The sequence below is a fragment of the Malania oleifera genome, chromosome 12, assembly GCF_029873635.1.
Source record: "Malania oleifera isolate guangnan ecotype guangnan chromosome 12, ASM2987363v1, whole genome shotgun sequence".
NCBI lineage: Eukaryota > Viridiplantae > Streptophyta > Magnoliopsida > Santalales > Ximeniaceae > Malania > Malania oleifera.
In genome coordinates, this window is record NC_080428.1 from 76,487,580 (window position 1) to 76,508,361 (window position 20,782).

At 36.3% G+C, this 20,782-nt stretch overlaps 1 protein-coding gene across 11 annotated transcripts; it reads left to right on the forward strand.

The window, feature by feature from the left end:
* The first annotated feature begins 1,782 nt into the window (after positions 1–1,782).
* On the forward strand, positions 1,783–17,102 carry LOC131144953 (AMSH-like ubiquitin thioesterase 2). Of its 11 annotated transcripts, none has more exons than XR_009133935.1 (12): positions 1,785–1,982; positions 2,142–2,183; positions 3,055–3,127; positions 4,058–4,095; positions 4,194–4,458; positions 4,681–4,770; positions 6,509–6,571; positions 6,684–6,758; positions 8,422–8,484; positions 13,082–13,232; positions 16,372–16,424; positions 16,594–16,669. XR_009133935.1 is itself a non-coding variant. In XM_058093940.1 (12 exons), the coding sequence occupies exons 1-11, from the start codon at positions 1,885–1,887 to the stop codon at positions 16,766–16,768; spliced, it is 1,035 nt and encodes a 344-aa protein (XP_057949923.1). In that variant the 5' UTR covers positions 1,785–1,884; the 3' UTR covers positions 16,769–16,793; positions 16,913–17,102. The 11 variants fall into 11 exon arrangements, 9 of the variants coding, with proteins under 9 accessions (XP_057949924.1, XP_057949923.1, XP_057949922.1 ...); XR_009133936.1 differs by having other exon boundaries at positions 6,690–6,758; XM_058093940.1 differs by lacking the exon at positions 13,082–13,232 and adding an exon at positions 16,913–17,102 and having other exon boundaries at positions 16,594–16,793.
* Positions 17,103–20,782: the final 3,680 nt, after the last annotated feature.

Genomic DNA, 20,782 nt, shown 5'->3' on the forward strand with positions numbered 1-20,782 from the left:
AATAAATTACATCCACTAAACCATATAGTACATAATACCAGAGTTAACTACAATTTACAATAATATTGTATTTATATACAATCCCCAAAACATTCAAAAATATATCTAGGATCCCATAATAAAAATCTCCTGATCCTAACTCAAAACTTACCCTCCTAGCGGGGTAACAACTACTGCTTCAGTGGCGACTTCGGTCCGCTGGTCTATCTGGGTTTCCTGAAAATTTATTTAAGTTGGGGGGTGGGATACCTCTTAGTAAGGGGAAATAAATTAAATACAGTTGTGTGGCAACATGAATATTCAATGCTATTATAAATATATAGTACATTTTGCATACCAGAAAGCATTAATCATTTAATAACTGCATAAATGACATTTTCAGGGGGAGCAGTGTCATGAAAATCAAAGTTACAAAAATGTGTTGCATTGTCCACTACTGAGGCATAGTACATCGCCATCACTGAAGCAAGAAAAAAGCTTCTATGGATGAAAAAGTTTCTAGAGGAACTTGGCCTCAAGCAAGAAAAGTATGTTCTCTACTATGATAGTCAAAGTGTTATTCATCTTAGCAAGAATCCAAGTTTTCATTCAAAGTCGAAGCATATTAATGTTCGATATCATTGGATTCGTGAGGCGTTAGATTCAAAGCAGCTAAGCATAGAGAAGATCCATACTGATGACAATGCATCAGACATGATGACTAAGACAATGTCCAAGTCAAAGCTCGAAGTTTGTAGAATTGCAACAGGTTTGGTGGAACTCTCTGCATGAGTCAGGGCGGGGGAGCTTTGTTGGGGCCCGCCTCATTTAATAAAAGGAAGAAGCCAATGTCAAAATTGGCTGCAATTTTTCAATGGTTAGAATTCCACCCCCCCTATTTGAAAAAGAAAGGAAATTGTTTTTTGGAGGGAATTGGGCTGCGGTGATCTTCTCCTATAAAAGGAGCACTTCCCTTTCATTGTGTATATACAGAGAGAGTGAGAGTGAAGACACAATAATTGTGAGTGCACAGTGAGTGTGTATTAAAGTGAGTGAGTTGAGTGTACTGTAATCCTCCTCCTCCTTCATTGTATATATATATAAAGTTACTTTTCTCTCGTGGATGTAGGTTAAATTGGCCGAATTATATAAATTTTATATATTATTTGTGTTTGTGTTATTTGATTTTGGACGAAATTTATATCCCAACACATCCTTATTAATTCATCACCACTAATAAGAATCTTGACAACCAACATTTGGCAAACCCATAATCTTCTATAATTTTCATTGTATAGGTGCTTGACCTAGGACGAATACAAAAATCAACTTGCCCAACCATACAAATCCCAAATTAAGAGGATGATGATGTGTTCATTAATGGTGAAAAGTGGAATATATACTTGAAGAAGGAAGGGGGTATAGAATATATACATGATACGGTTGCCCATTTAATTGATTTTTTTTTTTTTTGCTATGTAAGCTAGTAGATTCTATCTCGACCTAAATGAACCCTTAAGATGGAAGTTAAAATTAAAGAATCAATAAGTGAAATGCAATTTAATAAAAATTTGAAGATATATAATGTAATTTATCCTTTATTAATCACATATCTCAAATCATAAACGTAATTATAATTACAAACTGTAACAGCAACACCAACCTCGTATTCCATTCGACAAACAAAAAAATTAAATTTGACATGAAATTCGCGTGCTCAAACATTATTTACCAATTAAACACAAGAAAATTTAAAAGGAATAGGAGTCATATGATATTTCCTCCTTTCAACCCTCAATTAAACTCCGATGTGTATGCTTTTCCTGTGATAGAGGAAAAGATTTTGTTAGTGGAACGAAAATAGAAAAAGAAAAACTGCAGACCACGAGAAGTGGGAAAGAGAAAATGGGGAGCACGGGAGTGGAGACGGCAGAGTTTGTGAAAATTACGCGAGCGGATACGATGGATTATGGAGCATCTCAATTCCGCCAACCAATTCACGAGTAGCTCATCAATCAGTCTCTTCGTCAGTAATTTTTTTTTCTTTAATAATTTCTTTTTTATCTTTCCTCATTTTGTCATAAATTATTTATTTTATTCTTTTTATTATTATTATTATTATTATTATTATTTATTGTTTTCGATTCGGCAAAATCGCAAAGGGATGAAGGGAACATGGCTGGTTTGTGCACAACCCTCCACAGGTGTTGTAGCTTTAATTCAATTGAACCCTTCCTTTTAAACGCTTTCGATTTTGTTCCGTTATACTCTTGCTGGATTACCTGGTATTCGTTCGCTTGAAATTCATCCACTTCTAAAAAAAATCGTAAGGTGTTGATAATTTATCTGATGATGAGGGCAAATTTCAATTTATTTAGATAAATATTGCTTATGGGTTTTTCCTGTGTTGATTTCATACTTTCCTTTAAATTTTGATGGGCTATTGTTTTCTTGCGCTCAAAATCTGATAATTCACTTCAGTAGTGCTTGGGTGGATGGATTTTTATTTGTATGGGTTTGGAATAAGCTCAATATAATTATATATTATGTTTTGTCTAAATTTGTACAAATCCAAAATCCATGGTCCCAAATGCATGGTTTGAGAAAATGGAGGGAAGTCAAATTTTATCTGACTTGTGAGTGAGTTTAGCTAGATCACGCTTCTGGTTTATGAGTCCCTGTTTGATTGTTTGTCGGTCACTTAAGTACCAACAAATTGAAAATGATGGAACCATGCAAGAGGATTTGGTCTTGAACTTAGGTTCGTACTCTCCACTGATTACAAATGGGTTTATCAAGAAAAATGTTATCTGGCACATCTAAGCTTCACTATACAATGATTTTCTTTGTTACTCAAGGTGCCACCATCACGACTTATTGTTCTGGTTGTTAAAGCGGACCTGAGAACATGGATTAAAATGATAAAAATGACCTTTCTCCTATGAGTCATGACCAACTCCACGGAAGCTGCAATACGAATAACAGATGAATTAAAGTTGTGTATGAGATAATATTGTATGCTGAAAAGTAGCTGGATTTATTTGACTTGGAATATTCGTTTAACTGGATTCACAGACATGTTGAAGTCATTTCTCAGTATCAGAGTTACTCTAAATTTTCAACAAAAGACGAGCTTCATCATGAAAAGGTACAGATACCTGTGTAGCCCATGCAGGTATTCCATCTTTCAATTCCATTTTCTCTTTCTTTTCTTTCTGTATTTACAAGTTTGGCGCTGACCCACATCCTTCTTCTTCTTGCTGCTGCTGCTGTTGTAATTTTGCTGTAACTTGGTATTGATTGTATCTCTAAAATATGTAATTGATAATGTCCAACAGATATATCAAGTGTTGAACTCTTGAATTTGGTGTTTTTAATAAAAATCACTTGTTCATAAACCATGGATGCCATCCTGTTGGTGCTTGTCTGCTGTTGGCTATCTTGGAAATAGTATGCTAAGATTGGATCATTTCACTATATAGTCATTGAAATTTTGCCATTTTATTTTTAAAGAATCACTCTATCTAATGTCAAGTTTGAATATGAAGGTGAAATTGGTGCTTGCGTGCTATAAATGGTGTTTGATAAGAAGTATTACTGCAATAATTTTATTTTTCAATATGATCTTCAGATAAACCAGGAATTTATTGAAGAAAGGAAATATTGGGGCCAATAGTTGTTCATGATTTACAATCTGAGAACTGTTCTGCCCTTCCAATTTTGATTGAATGGATTTACTAAGAAAAAATTCTGCGAGTGAAAGGCAGTATGTGAACATGTGAATTCTGCATGTGATGGTCCACATTCCTAGTTCACACTCCTGATTTCCATTATTATTACTTATCTATGTTCAAAGGCTTGAACAACCAAATTTTACCTTCAGCTGTACATGTGTATTTAATGCATTGGGATGATGTGAATCCTTTTTGGCTCTTTGGTTTAGTTGCTGTACTGGAAGTTAAGAGTACAAAGAGATAGAACTTCCATTAAATTTTTTAAATCCAATTTTTTTACAATTCCACATCTATCTTTAGAAATTAATATTAAAATTTCTTATCTACTTTAATGTTCTACACAGGTTGATTGCTGCGGTGTAGCAGAAAAGGGATATCAGAGGTATTATCATTCTCCTTGCTTGAATTTACTGTAGGTAAAGTTGACTTTTCTACTAATTTTGTTCTGGTAACATGCCATATCAATATATTATTTGTTAGGTCGTGTTATGGTTCTGGCAACATCAATGAAGAGAGTGGGGAGGCATTCTCGTATTTATTTGATTTAGAGCCTTCTATGGTTAGGAGCAAATGCTGTCCAACTGTGCTTCCGGTTACACATTTTCCGTCCCCTCTAATCTCCTGTGTGGAGAGTGTACCTCAAGATGCGCATGTTTCCCATATCAATGTTGCTGATTCAAAACAGGGACGTTCAAATTTATGCAACGAGCCATCGGGATCTAGGGTCCTGCATGATGTGCATATTGTAAGAGCTTAAGAACCCAAGAACTGTATGATTCTTTTTCCTTTTTTCCATTTTCATACTGCAATGTCAGTTATTGAACAATATTGTCACAGAGGTAATATTTTTATAGCTTACCTATTTTTTTTTTGGTTTTACAGTTCCTTTCGCATGCCTTAAGAATTGGATTATATAGACTTTTATGCATCTACTTGACTAATGATTGTTTTATTTTTTTTCCCTCAGTCAGGACGGTTGATGGAGGATTTTCTTGAACTTGCTAGAGATAACACTAAAAAAGATTTGGAGACATGTGGCATTCTTGGTGCTTTTCTTGTAAGGCTCTTTTTCTTGTCCATACAGTCTAGAGTAACAACAATGCTGTGTTATTAGTGCAAAACAACATGCCAGCTTTTGAGTACTCCTTATGGCAGTCTTTTGCAAGTATTATTGAAACTAGCACGAGGCATTGGCTGATTGCCTGTGTCTCTCCTCATCTAGGCGGCTTGTCCGTCTGCATCAACCGATACACACTCTTAACACATGCGCGCACATCATTGGGAGATGTTTAAAGCTACCAATCTTTTTTTAGGGGATGCATCATCCAATCTTAAATTCACATATTATGATTTATATTGAATCACCAGATTAGACTTGAGTTTTTAATCAATTGCGACTATCTGGCCACCTGGGTTGTTTGACTTGGTTCAGGTTCCTTGAAATCTTTTGAGGTTGACTCACAAACATGTTGACTGCCTTCAAAATCGAATGCTCTTAGTTTTGTGTTTTTGACTTGTTATTGGAGTATAGGTCTGCAAGCACCTGCATTCCTTCTTAAATGTAATTAATTGTCTTTTTTAATTTTTTGAAAATATTCAATACAACATAATATATATATTTTATGAGTTGTGTATGCATCAGGAGGTGGGAGGAGGGGACTTACTTAAACTTGAAACTGAAAACACGATTTGCTGATCTGATGAATTGGGTTTTGTTTTGTCTTGTTAGGTGTAGATTAACAATTTCAGAAGTTCATCCACCTATTAATGATTATGAAACCATTTTAAAAAAACCAAATTCTGTAAACTATTAAACAGGGAATAAACATATTTAAGTATGAGTTATAAAAGCATGAGTTAGTAACACATTGTAGTGCTTATTCATTATTTTTAAGGGTGGCATCAGATGACAGAATAACAAAATATGGCCTGGAACTTGCTTTGCATTGTCATTAATCCTTGTTATTGTCAATGCTCAAACCAACTCATACTCTACCCTGCCCTTTTGTTGATGTGTGTTGCTTCTCATGTTGGTCAGGTGATCTTAGTTATTTGATTGGTCATATACTTTCAATCTTTCCAGAAACTGACATCACTTGCCTACTATTTTCTTGGGGACTGCAACCAGCTTTACTATTTATAATTGTTGCATATGTTCATCCCTGTAATCCCTGGATTTCTCATTGTACTAATTGGGATGCCAGCTGGACAGGATGGTCTGTGATGCAGCTTGTTGTAGCATGTGTTTTCTCTTAACTCTTATTTTACCTTTTCTAGTTTTTTTCTTAAAGCTTTTATTAATTATCTGTCTTCTTCCATATTAATTTCTCAGGTGTTTATTAAAACAATAAAAAAATACATATTAAGGGAACAAGAAGAATACAAATAAATGCAAAAAAAAATCAGCAATAATTTTTTATTTTATTTTATTTTATTTTATAAAACTAAGCCTTCCAATAGTATTGGATGTAAGCTAACAGAATTCTTGCAAAATCAACCACAGTAGGAGACTAAGTGAAGCTGATAAACCAAACTTCCCATAACAGATGGAGAGGGAGGAAATCATTCCTCAAAATACTATAACTCTTCTGAACCAAATGTGTCCCTTGCCAAACAGCAGCAAACAAAGGAGTCCCTCCAAATCGTACACTTTTCGGCTACACCCCCTTCAAAACAAAAAACTCCTTCATGGAGTCTGGACAAACTCAACTTTGATCCACAATGCTAAAAAGTGAATTTCCCAACTGCCTAGCAAAATATTAACTGTTTTTTTTGCCTCTCCTTCTTGTATCCAGAAAGAGGGAACTTTCTATGTAACCACTTTGATAATACCCAAACAGGAGTCAACTTCCAACTCTGTAAGTTTCTGGGGCTCTATTTGCTCGGTTTGAGGTTTTCTTTGCAAATTGTATTTTACAGTGTTTAATCTTGGTAATGCAAGCTGCTGACTTAATTATACTGAATTACAAGTGTCAGGCTGTGCACGAGGAAGAGATCTTTGCCATACAAAATGAACAGTCCCTTTTCCCTGTTGGATGGATTCATGTATGTTTTTTTGTTCCTTTTTCAACAACTCTTTCTTTCTATTGTCAACATTATTTTAAACCTAGCTCCAAAGACATTTTCTAAATGGACAGTTGACCCTTTTTGCCTTTTTCCTTTCTCTTCCCTTTTCTTCTTTGTTCATGCACGTTAATATATGGGGTGGTAAATGCATGCTTCTTGAGCCAAGCCCTTATTACTTTTCATTGTTTCTATATTACAGCCTGTCTCATAGTGGGGGTTTTTTTTTTTTTGGGCCTTCTGCCGCTGTTCTTATATAGCTGTTGAAACATTTGAGATTGTTTAAACAAGTCAACAGCAGAGCAACTTCTTCTATGATTTTCAGAATTCATTAATGAACAAGGCACTCTTGGTTTTCTGAAGTGTCTTCAAGTGCCTTACAATAAACCACTAGGCTACAACTGTTTAGGTTGATGGCTTTTCTGTGCAAAACCACAACCATTACTATCATTATAGAGGATGCTGTTGGATTACCACTTTTAGCTAAAAGCTTAAGCTGCTAGCCGCCCCCCCCCCCCGCGGCCGCCACCCACCTACAGCCAACAATACATAACACCCGTTATGGGAAATACAATAATTTTTAACCACCACCCAATAAACACGGGCAGCAATGCTAGCCTGGTAACCAGCAGCTAGGTAGTAGGCAAACAATGTATATCAAGCTTTAACTGATGGATTTACAAAAATGGGCTCATTATTGCATCTAATCCTTTCCCAGGACTGCATTGTCTCTCAACTTATTTTTAATTGATTGAGTAATCTGGGTGGCAAAGCATATTTCGTGCCTTCATGTTATTTTTCCAGTTACTTTTTGTGATAATTTGCAGTAAAAATTGGGAGACAGAACATTTAACTCGAGTGAAATGAGGTGACAAAGTTCTACAGAACAGACCTGATCCCCAGCCATAACCAAGTTATACCAACTTGATCTATAGACATGAAGGTTGTGAATAAGTAAAATCTGAAAGATTACATCTCCATTTGTGCATTTAGAGAAATCTTATGTTGGAAGTTGAAGAAAATTTTGATGATAAAATAATAAGGAAAAAAGTATTAAAGATGCAGAGAATGTTTATTTGAGATTCCAATGTATCGAGGTGTTCTGGAAATTTGAGAGACATGATAGGAAATAATTTGATGCTCTAAAATTGATAGATAGTGACGTCATAGTATTATTTTTCCTTGTGGAATTAATCATTGATTAATTGTGGCTTGTTCTATTGAATTTGTCCATATAGTTAAACCACATAGGTAAAACCAATGGCTTATACTCATTTAGTTTTCAACTTTTAGGGGCATAATATGTGCACAATTGTATGCTATAGTATGTGGCCTTGATAGAAATTTAGTCTGACCACTTAAAGTGCCTAGGCAACCAGATAAACAACCCCTTTGATGATATGCATTTTTTAGGTATTTAGGCAGCATGAGACCTACGACTCACTCTACAACTGTTACCAAATTTTTCTGCATCTATTTTTCAAAGTGAATATCTTGGCTTATGCACCTGTTTTTGCTCAGCTTTTTCTTCCTCCTCCTCCTCTTCTTCTTCTTCCATGTAGATGATCTCTATTCGTTGTCGTGGATATTTTGTGGTTCTCTATTAATTTGACACATAATATTAATATCTCATTTCTATTTGCAGACGCATCCTTCTCAAAGTTGTTTCATGTCATCAGTAGATCTGCACACACACTATTCATATCAGGTGAAGTTTGGATGCCCTTCATCCTTAATTTTTAAGATGTAAAATTTCCAATCTAGGAACTTTAGAAAGTAACATTTTTAATTCGGCATGTTGATCTACTATTGAGCAAATGCAGTTTGGTCCTTACCATTTAGTTGTTACGGAAATAGTATGCATTTTATTGTATGGGCCCTTTGTTGTAAATACAACTTACATAATTTATTTCTCCTTTCTAACCTTCTGGGAAACCTCATGTTGGTTCCAGTGGTTGGTGTTGGTCATTAGCCTTTAGCCCCTTTTACCTAATTAAAAATTGGATGAATATATAATGGAGCAAAATGATAAGTGAAGCCTTGCTTCTAAAAATAGAAGTTTCAGTTCATTACACGTGGAAAACATGTAGACTTTAGCCAAACTGTATAGAGAATACACTGTCGACACCCCAATTTTAACCAGGCCTTTCCGAGGAGACCTCATGTCAAAACCTTTCCACATGGTTTGTGGACCCCACTTCTCCTGGTACGCTAGCTCGGATTCCTACATTCGATGCACGTTACCTCTTTTGGCATGCTTGTGCCTGCTAGCTCGGGTCCCTATAACCCTTAAATGGCTTGTGGACCCCACACATCTTTTTAGGTCCCACATGGCTTGTGGGCCCCACATATCTCAAATTGGGCCCCACACGGTTTGTGGACCTCACTTCTCCTGGTACGCTAGCTTGGATTCCTACATCCGATGCACGTTACCCTCTTTGGTACGCTAGCTCGGATTCCTACATCCGGTGCACGTTACCCCCTTTGGTACGCTAGCTCGGATTCCTACATCCGATGCACGTTACCCGCTCTAGTACGCTAGCTCGGATTCCTACATCCGATGCACGTTACCCTCTTTGGCATGCTTGTGCCTGCTAGCTCGGGTCCCTATAACCCTTAAATGGCTTGTGGACCCCACACATCTTTTTAGGTCCCACATGGCTTGTGGGCCCCACATATCTCAAATTGGGCCCCACACGGTTTGTGGACCTCACTTCTCCTGGTACGCTAGCTTGGATTCCTACATCCGATGCACGTTACCCTCTTTGGTACGCTAGCTCGGATTCCTACATCCGGTGCACGTTACCCCCCTTTGGTACGCTAGCTCGGATTCCTACATCCGATGCACGTTACCCGCTCTAGTACGCTAGCTCGGATTCCTACATCCGATGCACGTTACCTCTTTCGGCATGCTTGTGTCTACTGGCTCGGGTTCCTATATCCCTTAAATGGCTTGTGGACCCCACACATCTTTTTAGGTCCCACATGGCTTGTGGGCCCCACATATCTCAAATTGGGCCCCACACGGTTTGTGGACCCCACTTCTCCTGGTACGCTAGCTTGGATTCCTACATCCGATGCACGTTACCCTCTTTGGTACGCTAGCTCGGATTCCTACATCCGGTGCACGTTACCCCCTCTGGTACGCTAGCTCGGATTCCTACATCCGATGCACGTTACCCTGCTCTGGTACGTTAGCTCGGATTCCTACATCCGATGCACGTTACCTCTTTTGGCATGCTTGTGTCTACTGGCTCGGGTTCCTATAACCCTTAAATGGCTTGTGGACCCCACACATCTTTTTAGGTCCCACATGGCTTGTGGGCCCCACATATCTCAATTGGGCCCCACACGGTTTGTGGGCCCCACTTCTCCTAGTACGCTAGCTCGGATTCCTACATCCGGTGCACGTTACCCCCTCTGGTATGCTAGTTCGGATCCACATATCCGGCGCCTTGCTAGCTCGGGCTTTTGTAACCCTCAAACGGCTTGTGGACCCCACATGGCGCGTGGGACCCACACATCTCCAATGGGCTCCACACAGCTTCTAGAACCCTCATATTATTATTATTATTATTATTATTATTATTATTATTATTATTATTATATATTTATTTATTTTAATTTGTCAAATGCAAGCATACTTTGTTCCCCCATCATACTCACCACATGTCATGTTTCCTCCCTTTATCAATCTTCCCATACTATATTCCCTTCATAATTCTTCATCCCATACTTTGTCCCCCCATCATCACTCACCACATGTCATGTTTCTTCCCTTTACCAATCTTCCCATACTATATTCCCTTCATAATTCTTCATCCCATACTTTGTTCCCTCCATCATCATTCACCACATGTCATGTTTCTTCCCTTTACCAATCTTCCCATACTATATTCCCTTCATAATTCTTCATCCCATACTTTGTCCCCCATCATCACTCACCACATGTCATGTTTCCTCCATTTATCAATCTTCCCATGCTATATTCTCTTCATTATTCTTTATCCCATACTTTGTTCCCTCCATCATCACTCACCACATGTCATGTTTCTTCCCTTTACCAATCTTCCCATACTATATTCCCTTCATTATTCTTCATCCCATACTTGGTTCCCCTCCATCATCACTCACCACATGTCATGTTTTCCTCCTTTTATCATTCTTCCCATGCTAATTTCCCTTCATCATTCTTCCTCCCATACTTGGTTCCCCCCATCATGACTCCCCTATGTCTTCTTTCCTATGCTTGCCCCAAGCTAAGCCTATAAATAGCCCTCTCATTTCAAGCACAAAGGGGAGCTCTTAGTGGTGGTAAGGAGAAGATTTCAAATATTGAAGTTTTCTATCACGAGTTTGTGAAGTTAGTCTTTTTTTTTTGAGTAAAAATCAAGAGGTCGACTAATCCTGTTCCTATCGGTGTTGAGTCACCCCATTTGAAGAAGGCACCCCGTAGTGCCTCAAATCAGAGCTCAAGAACAACTCTCGGGAAGACGTTGTAGAGCGGCCCTAGTAGACTCATCAGCAGGAAAAGAAGACCGGAGCAGAGGAAAACGAAAGAAGATCAAGCGATCGATTGATCCCTTTTCCTACCGGTACCGGGTCACTCCATTTGAAGAAGGTACTCCCTAGTGCCTCAAATCAGAACTCAAGAACAACCCTCGGGAAGGCGCTGTAGACTAACCTTGCGGATTCACAGACAGGAGAAGAAGACCGAAGGAGAAAAAGACGATAGGTAAGACCAATGAACTTTCTCTTCCTATGTTACATTTCCGTCCCCCTTTCCCTAATCGGCCTCTGTTGGTTTATTTGACTTTATTTCACTTTTCTTTACTTTAAATAGCTTCCTTTTAACTCATAAAAAAACAAAAAACAAAAAAAAATTTCATAAAAGACACAAAAATTCAAAAAAAAAAATTTCAAAGAAAATTCAAAAATTTTTAAAGCTTTGAAACTTATTTACCTTTGAAAATTTTTGAAGAAAATCCAAGAAAGTTTCTAACATGTTTGGCAAAGGTTAGATTTGTTTCCCTACATTCAAGATTTTCAAAAATACATTCTAAAGGCATATCTTTAAAACCATGACTTTCGTGATTGTTGTCTAAAATTCTGTTGTATTCGGAAGGACATTGGAAAATTCCGGAAAATCATTGGTCTCGACCAAGACCTTAAACTGGTTTTTCCCCCCCACACTGGTCAACGTTTGACCGGCTCACCATTCCCAAACTGGTTCACCCCAGTTTTCTCCATTTCGCTTGCATATTATTGTTGTATCCATAAAATTCACAAAAATCATGAAATTTTCAAAAATTCCAAAAGTATTTTCACATTTTGGTTTCAATTGATTTCATTTGTGTTATTTTGAAAGTTTGGGAAAAATATCAAAAATCATTTTCACACTTAGGAAAAATCACAAAAATATCTTTTTAGGCATAAGAAAAATTCATTCCAATCCCGAACCAATCTCAAAAACCTCCCGAAATAGTATTTTTGATACTTAAAAAAAAAAACCTATAGATTTCAAAATCCTCGGGAGCGTATTTTGTATCCTATTTTCGATTTTCCTTCCCGATGATTGCAAACGAGAACATTGACTCTTCGGAGTACTAGATTGCCCCGGTTCTGAGGGAATACCTATATAGTATTTTCATTTTGTTTTTGACTTTTGAAAGGGAGTGATCTTTAAAGGCTTATTACATTTATTTCGGGAAAACTCTTTATTAATCTGGTACCATTCGTAAGAACGGGCGTGTAGGGGGTGCTAATACCTTCCCCTTGCGTAACCATACTCCCGAACCTAACTTTGGTGACGTAGACCGATTCTACCCCTAACGGGGTAGTAATCAAGTGTTCTAACCACACTTCAAAAGGTTAGTGGCGACTCCACCACACATCGTTTTTCACGAAAATTCACATTTTCAAAATACACATTCATTTTTCCCAGTTCGCAAGCCGAACCCATTTTTAAACCAGAGATTGGTTCTCTGGGCCGGGTCCGGGACGTCGCGACATACACCTGAAGGAATTGTCTGTCTGACAAGCATTGACAGGATTTTCTAATAATTGGCTGGTTGTAACAGAAGAAATATATCCTGAAACCGAAAGTCTTATGCCCATTAGCTTTGTTCATTGAACAAACAAGCCCCTCCCTGCTGCGATTTGATCCAAAAATTGACATGCACTCTAGAGAGAGAGAAAATACCATGAGACTTTAAGAGAAATTGAAATGCTTCATTCTTCTTATGATGAAGATGCCCATATCCTCACTCTCATCACCGCTTACACTCTTTAAATGATATTTGCAGCCTCCACTGGTACTTTTGTTAATCTTCAGCATGTCTGTGTGAGACTTGAGCCTGGAGCATAGCTTTTTGGTAAATTGTGGCAGCTGGTTTTACAGTGACAGGCTGACATTGTAGATCAGGGAGGTGAAAAGTGAAAATAATGCTTGGTGAGGTGGGTCTTATCTAAGCTTTCAAATAGTTGCCTGGATGGGATATTGCACTGGGACTATATGAGTCCATTGTACTTATTTTGAAACATTCATTTTGCATTTAGTTCATGCTGGAGTTCTAGATTTACTCCGAAATCTATTCCATGAAAAAATAATAGCAGCTGAAATTTAGAGGCACTGTCGGATGCATGGATATGAATTCATATTTATTAACATAGAAATGTGTAAAATTTTTAATTTTCAAATGGCAAAAGGAAAAAAAAAAAACCAAAATTAAAGGTTGTCTCAAAGCTAATGGCAGCAGTTAATGGAGCCAAAATAGGCTGAATACCAGTGTTTGGTGCTTGAGGATTTGATGTTTTATTGGTGGCAGAGAGGCTGAATGCTGGTGAAACAAGAATAGGATGATGAGTTTTATGTTACTCAAACCTGTAGTCATTTATCTAACATAGCCACATAATATAGACCAAGCTGTATTTACATTCTGCCCTCTCTCTCTCTTTCTCAGTACATTTGGAGGCCCACTAGGCTTGAGCTATGCAACCAGGAGTAGCCCCTCCTCCATCCCAAATTCAATCCTTTCCATTCATATGGTTTGAATTGGAGACCTCCAATACAGATACCTAATGCTCCAACTGTTGGCCTCTTCCCTAGGGAACTCTCTCTCTCTCTCTCTCTCTCTCTCTCTCTCTACTGAGATTGTTGATGCTTCGGTCGATGACAACACTACCAACTAGCCTTCTGTAACTCCGTTCTAACAGCAATAGGATGCTTTTAGTTGGTTTAATTACTAATGTTTCATGGTGACAGCATTGAGGAGGAAGCCGATCAAATGAAGGGAGTTGCCCTTTGTTTATATTTTTCTACACATCTCTAAATGAGAAGCTCTATGTTCTTTTCTCTCACTTTTTATGACTATTGGCACCAGCATTGATGGGTAGTTGGATCATAAACAAGGGATGCACCATTCAATTAAGACACAGTATGGCAGTATGGGCCAGATTAATGATGGTAATGGTGGTCTACTAGGAGGTGGAAGGGATAGGATCAGATTTGATGTCTTGCTGTTGGGGCTACCTGGCCCCTTGGCAGTGAAAATGCCTTTTTGAATTTATGTATTCTCTGTTCGTCAAACCAAATGCTCTAGTTAGCGGTTCACGCATAGTTATTAGAATCTTGTGATTCACAATTTGATTCATATGATTCGAATCACTTCTACACAAAATTGATTCAAATCTTACTATCGAATCTAAAACGCAACTAAATCATTGCTGAATCTATCAATTCTCCGAGTGAATCTACTGATTTGATCCGAATCTATCGATTCACACGATTCTGGACCTATCTTATCCTGACAACCCAGCTAGTTTGAAAACCCCAAAACAAAACTTTTTTCTTTTTTTATTGCTTTTATTTTTACACAATTACCTTCACCATTCCTTGTCTATGTCAGTTTTGTACTAAAAAAGAGGAGAAAATAGAATTTTAGGTCTCATGTTGTCTTCACAAAATCATTCTTCACCCTAGGAGGAGTATAGTGTTCTACCATTGAGAAGAAGTAGCAAAACACTCACAGGCTATAAAGGTACTCTTGTTCCATTGTGTTGTTAAGATTTAGTTGGTTTTTTCAGTAGTTTGTTCAATTATTATCATTTTTTGGTTAATTTTTTTTTCTTTTAACCCGAGAAAGAATGTGCGTGCTATATTGTTATTATTTAATTGTTGATAAATACTAAAAAAAAAATGTAGCTTTTTTATTTTTTATTTTTTTCTTGATTCCTTCCCTTAAAAAACACAAAGTTCATTTTTTATTAATATTTCCTAACTCATTCTCTTACTTTCCATTTTTTTAGGGGAAGCATACAAATGAAATATGAATTTTTTTGTTGTCAAAATTTAAATGTATTTTACTATTTTGCTTGTTGTTTGTATATCAATATATGCATATCTTTTAGAGTTGATTTTAGAAATTTATACTGAATCTTATGACTTGATTCTCATTTCTTGATTCCCAAAATTGGAATTTTGATTCATGATTTGAATCTCGATTTGACAACTATGGCTTCATGTCTTACAAAAGAGGCCCTTTTTTTTCCCATGATATTAGGGTTGACTGTTCACAAAGTGATTGATTTTTTACCCCATTTGATGGGCAAATCCTTGCAAGGGCATTTTGGATACTTTCTCAACTTAGGAAGTTACAATCACTCCCAAAACTTTGTGCACAACAGGATTAACATGGAATTCTAAAAGTATGCCTATTTAATGCTTAGGGCATGTTTGGATAGTGTATTTGCAAATCACCAGAACTACTAAAACAAGGGGATTTTAGGTTTCAGTTTCTAATTATAAGTACCTTGTTTGGATACATTATTAAGAATTGATAACATTCATTTTCAAAATAATAATAAAAGCCATTCTTTTAAAAATTGGTGGGGAAGGACAGGCTCAGTGGGTTCTCATAAAAAAAAGAAAAAAAAAACAGACAAACTCAGTGAGCCAAATCTGACTTCTTCCCAGTGGTGCAAGTTGGTGACATTGGGTGCGTATGGTTGGACCTGGGCGGAAGAGAGGAATTAGATGTCAAAGCAGTTTTCTTAAATGCCACCAGTTTTGGTGTTGTTTGGGAAGGGAGTATTGATTAGTATAATACCTTTAGAAACCTCCTGTTGTTTTTGAATCCTCTCGTGTGGTATGCAAACAAAGAATTTTGATTAGAATGTTTTTTTAATACATTTTACAAATGAATATTATCAAAATGGGGTCTTTGTCTTTGATGGGGAGTCACCTTCATGTCTAGGAAAACTAACTTATTTGCCAATTGCATTCTTTTGTCATTGATTAAGAGTTGTCACATGCCTGCAGATTACATGCTTAGTTCTTTCAAATGTTTGCACGCAAACCTGTCTAATTCATTTGTGCACATATGGACCTATAATCTAGTTGTGAATTGGTATGGCCTACCTTTCCCTTTTTCCTTGTTGGATCTTGTCTTGATTCTATAATTAACTTCCAACTGATGCATTGGATTGCTTGAAAAGTCTGAAAACTTGGTGCAAATTGTAGCTATTTTAATTCATGTCTACTCAAGTCAGATAGCTCTCTCATTTTATTACCCCCCTTCTTAATACTTTGCCACAGGTAATGGTTCCCGAGGCCTTCGCCGTAGTAATGGCTCCAACTGATACCTCTAAGTATGCAACTATTTTGACTTAATTCATTCCATACACATGAAGACTCCAAAACTTTTCCGTGCTGTACTAAATAAAAACTAAACTAAGATTTTCTTAATTAAGTTTTTTGGGGTTGGCTGAGTGTATCTTTGTTGCACAAAACTTACTTTAGGCAATTGATGCTTCTCAGGAGCTTTGGTATATTCCGATTATCCGATCCAGGTGGTATGAATATCTTGAAAGACTGTGAAGAAAAGGGATTTCATCAGCACGAAGGATCAGCTGACGGGAGCCCCATTTATGATCACTGCTCAAATGTCTATGTAAATCCAAATCTGAGATTTGAAATCTTCGACTTGCGATGATGTAAGAGGTGGAAGGATAGGGCAGGTGAACATGTGATCTTGGTATCAGCATCTTGTAGACCTTAAATATGAGAACTTTTATTCAGATGTGCATATTAGTGTCAATAACATCATCAATAATGAGGGAGTGGTTCCTATCTGCAGATGCGCCTATTCGTTTTTCTTGACAAGGGCACCCATGAGGGAGCTGACTCGAATTCTGTTTGTATGTCTGTATGTATGTATGTATGTATGTATGTAGGTATGTGTATATATTTGAATTAGGGATCTGCTAGATGTATTATAGATGGAAAATGCGTTTTTGATAATGTTTATTCTTGATGATTGCTGTTGATGTATATATCTTAAGATAGTGTTTGGGAGTAGATTTTAAGATTTGAGTTTATATTATATTTTATCCAATTTTGCATAGACCTAAATTTACACAAATTCAAACTCTGAACCCATACTTTCAAACAGAGAGTAAGTAGATTTGAAGGGGATAACTGGGAGGAACAAAGAAAATGGTGTGAATGTGGTTTCCAGCATTGTTATTGTTTCATTTTGTGTTTTGTGTTTTGGGCTTGCTGTGAAATGCTGTTTTTCAGGCAATATGATCCGAAGAAGGCAAATTCAATTCTTGTGCTAAGGAATTAAATTTTAATTTTGATTTTGATTTTGATGGGAAAATTTGAGGAATTTACTGATTTTGGTGGAAATTTTGATTTGATTTAAAGGAAAAGCAATAAAAATAATAAATTTTAGAAAGAGATGATTGGAAATTGTAAAAATAGATGATTATGAATAAGTTAGAATAAAAATTAAATTGATCACGATGTTTATATATGATAAGTTTTATGTAGGATTTATTTAATAATTAAACATAGTTTGTCGTTGGAGATGTATCAACTATTCAAATCATTGCGTGCAATATGCATAGAACATGTATTTAAGATAATTTATCTATTAATGTATTATGATATGATCTTAATCACTCAAATTGGATTTGCCCATTTTGAAATATATATATATTATGAGCTTGGATAAGCAATGACGTTCAAGCAACAACATAATGGGCCAAATTGAAACCTAATAAAGCAGACAAAAAGAAGAAGAAGAAGAAGAAGAAGAAGAAGAAGAAGAAGAATAGGTCTAATAAAACTTTCTAAGCTTGAATTTGATGGACTTATAAGATGGGTCACTAATTTCAACTGAAAAAGAGAGAAGGAGATCCATCGAAAGTGAAAAATGGCTTAAATTTTCTGATTTATGGTCAAATTTTTAATTAAAAAAACCTCAAATAACATGCAAAATTTTCAAAATTTAGGATTTTCTTATAAAAATTAAAATATGACTAGAAATTACAAAAAATAAAAATAAAAATTAAAAGGTTGTATCTATTTTGCTCATCCTAAAGTGCTCAATGAAGATTCCAAGAATCAAGAAACAATATGAAAAATTTTCTATCTTTTGTTGTATAGTCTTAATCGAGAAGAAATTCTTGCAAGGGATGTTGGAAATGATATGATCCCAAGAGGGGGGTGAATTGGGTTTTAAAACATTTTGACTAATTTAAACTTTTACTGATTCACCACGTGTCATATCTCATTCAATGTACATGCGTGTATGTAAAATAATTTAAACAATGAAAGCAAACATACACGTGTGTAGTATATCTTATTTAAATCAAATATGTGACACACATATTTGTTATCGAGATTTGGCCAATACTGCCTACGTCTCCACTTTGGGTATACCCCCCAAGGATTACACTATCCCTACTCACTTAAACGAGCAGAGCAGAAGCCTTTACAACCTCTCCTTATGGGGCGAGGTAAACCCTAATTCAATTACAAGGCTGAGCCCAACTTGTTTCCCTTACGAGGCGAAGACTCCCCAGTTGAATTTTTGGGCTGAACTGAATCGGTTTCACTTATGAGACTGAGACTCCCCAATTCAATTAACGGGCCGAACCTAGCCGGTACAATAAAATCATTTTTGTATATAAAAATACTTTTGAAAAATACAAGCAAAAATATACACAATTAAGCTCAATACATGGACTCTTTAATGATATGCATTATGTTTAGTAGAGTAAGGGTGTTAATCTAAATAATTATTGTACAAGTAAAACATATGAAAATATCAAAATGATTATTATGTTCTCCACAAAAAATTCTTGCTAGTAAAAATGTTTGGAGAATTGGAGTTTAGGCTCAAGAAAAATATTTGTGCAATAAATGATTTCTTTAAAAAAAATGTTTATCAAGAAAAATAACCGGAAGAAATCTTAAGGCTACTATCAAAAATGATTTTCAAGATAAAACCTAAGTGAGAGTAAGTGCATGTGAATATAAAAATAAATGCCCAAAATAAATATACTTTCTTTAAGAATAATTTTGAAATGTAAGAGTGAAAGAGAGTTGGAGAGTTTTGCTTAAAAGATTTTGTCCCAAAAGAATAATTTTAGCAATAAAAATGATTTGGAGGAATTTTGATTAACAAAAGATTTGAGAAAAATTTAGGCTAATCAAAGTTACTAATATAAGCAAATAAAGGGGTATTTATAGTTTTTATGAAAAAGTGATCGCTAGGGACATGTTCGGTATTTTTAAAAATATTTAATTAAAAAATAAGCGTGTTTAGGGCTGAAAAAATAACCCAACCCGAAAGGTTCAGTAGCCTGGTCCTTAGGGTTGGTCGCCCGAACAGACATAAAGCCTGTATTGGGTGCGGATAACTGTGGGTGAGACTGGTTGGTTTAAGTTAAGGTGATTTCCCAACCTTTGTAGGTTTGGGCGTTCGGTTCATTGGTTTGATTTGCAGTACCTGTTGTCTTTTTGAGTCCGATCTCTATTTTGATGGCAAACACAAGTGTCTCATGTGTGTGCATAGTGTTTTGAATAAGTTTGCAATTCAGAATACACACAAAAGAGGAAGATGGAAGCCAAAAATTATGTAAAGCTCACATCATACTGGCGTATTCCATAAAGAGAAGAGCAAAAAGAAGAAGACTTGTTTTGAATTGTATTGCATTTAATTTTTATCTTTGGTCTGTAATAATACATGCATCAGCATGATATGAATTAAATGCTCAGATGACCGTAGACTGACCTTAGGGCACCTACACTTCGTACAGAACCTTTTCATAAAAAGATAAAATCTTACAAAGGTTTTAATAAAACTTTAGGGTCAAATTAGGGCTTACAAAGTCAATCGACGTTGGATTTTTTGGTTAATTTAATAGCCCTGGTTGACCGATCTATTTCAGTTATAAACATCTCGGTCGACCGAACACACTGTAGGCCAAAAGTCAACCTGTTGACTATGCCTCGGGCGACCGATCGTAAAATGAACATATCTTTCTCGGTTGACCGACTCATAGAACTTGACATTTCTGTTATCCTCGGGTGACCAAACTTGTAGTTCAAAAATGCCTCGATTGACCGAACTTAAAAGACCAACAGACCGAACCACTCACCGGGCGACCGAAACCACGAAGCCCTGGGAAATTGCATGGCTTAACCGACCGGCCATTGATCACAATCGACCGAACTAGAAAATTGCCTGAGAGCCATTGTGAGTGTTCGGGCGACCGAACCTGTCGAGTTGTCGTGCTTTTACCATGGTAATTAGGGGTTTAAATTAATTAATCTTTTTAAAATTCCCAATATATCCCCAACGGTCATATTTTCTTGAAAATCTATAAATACCCCTTCATATGCTTTGATTAGCAACTTTGATTATTTAAAAAAACCTCTCAAATCATTTTCTTAATTAAAGTTACTCCATTTATATTTTTATTGCAAAATCATCTTTGGGGTAAATTTTTAAATTCTCCTACTCTCTTTTCTTTTATTCTTTTGACAAATCTTTTTGAAAGAGAATGTTGTATTTGGGCATTTATTTCATTCAAGTGCTTTTAACTCTCTCGTAGTTTGCATTTTTGAAAAACATTTTTGAGAGCATAGCCTTGAGTTTCTCCAGCCTATTCCTTTGATAAATGTTTTTTGGAGAAATATTTCATTAGGGTTC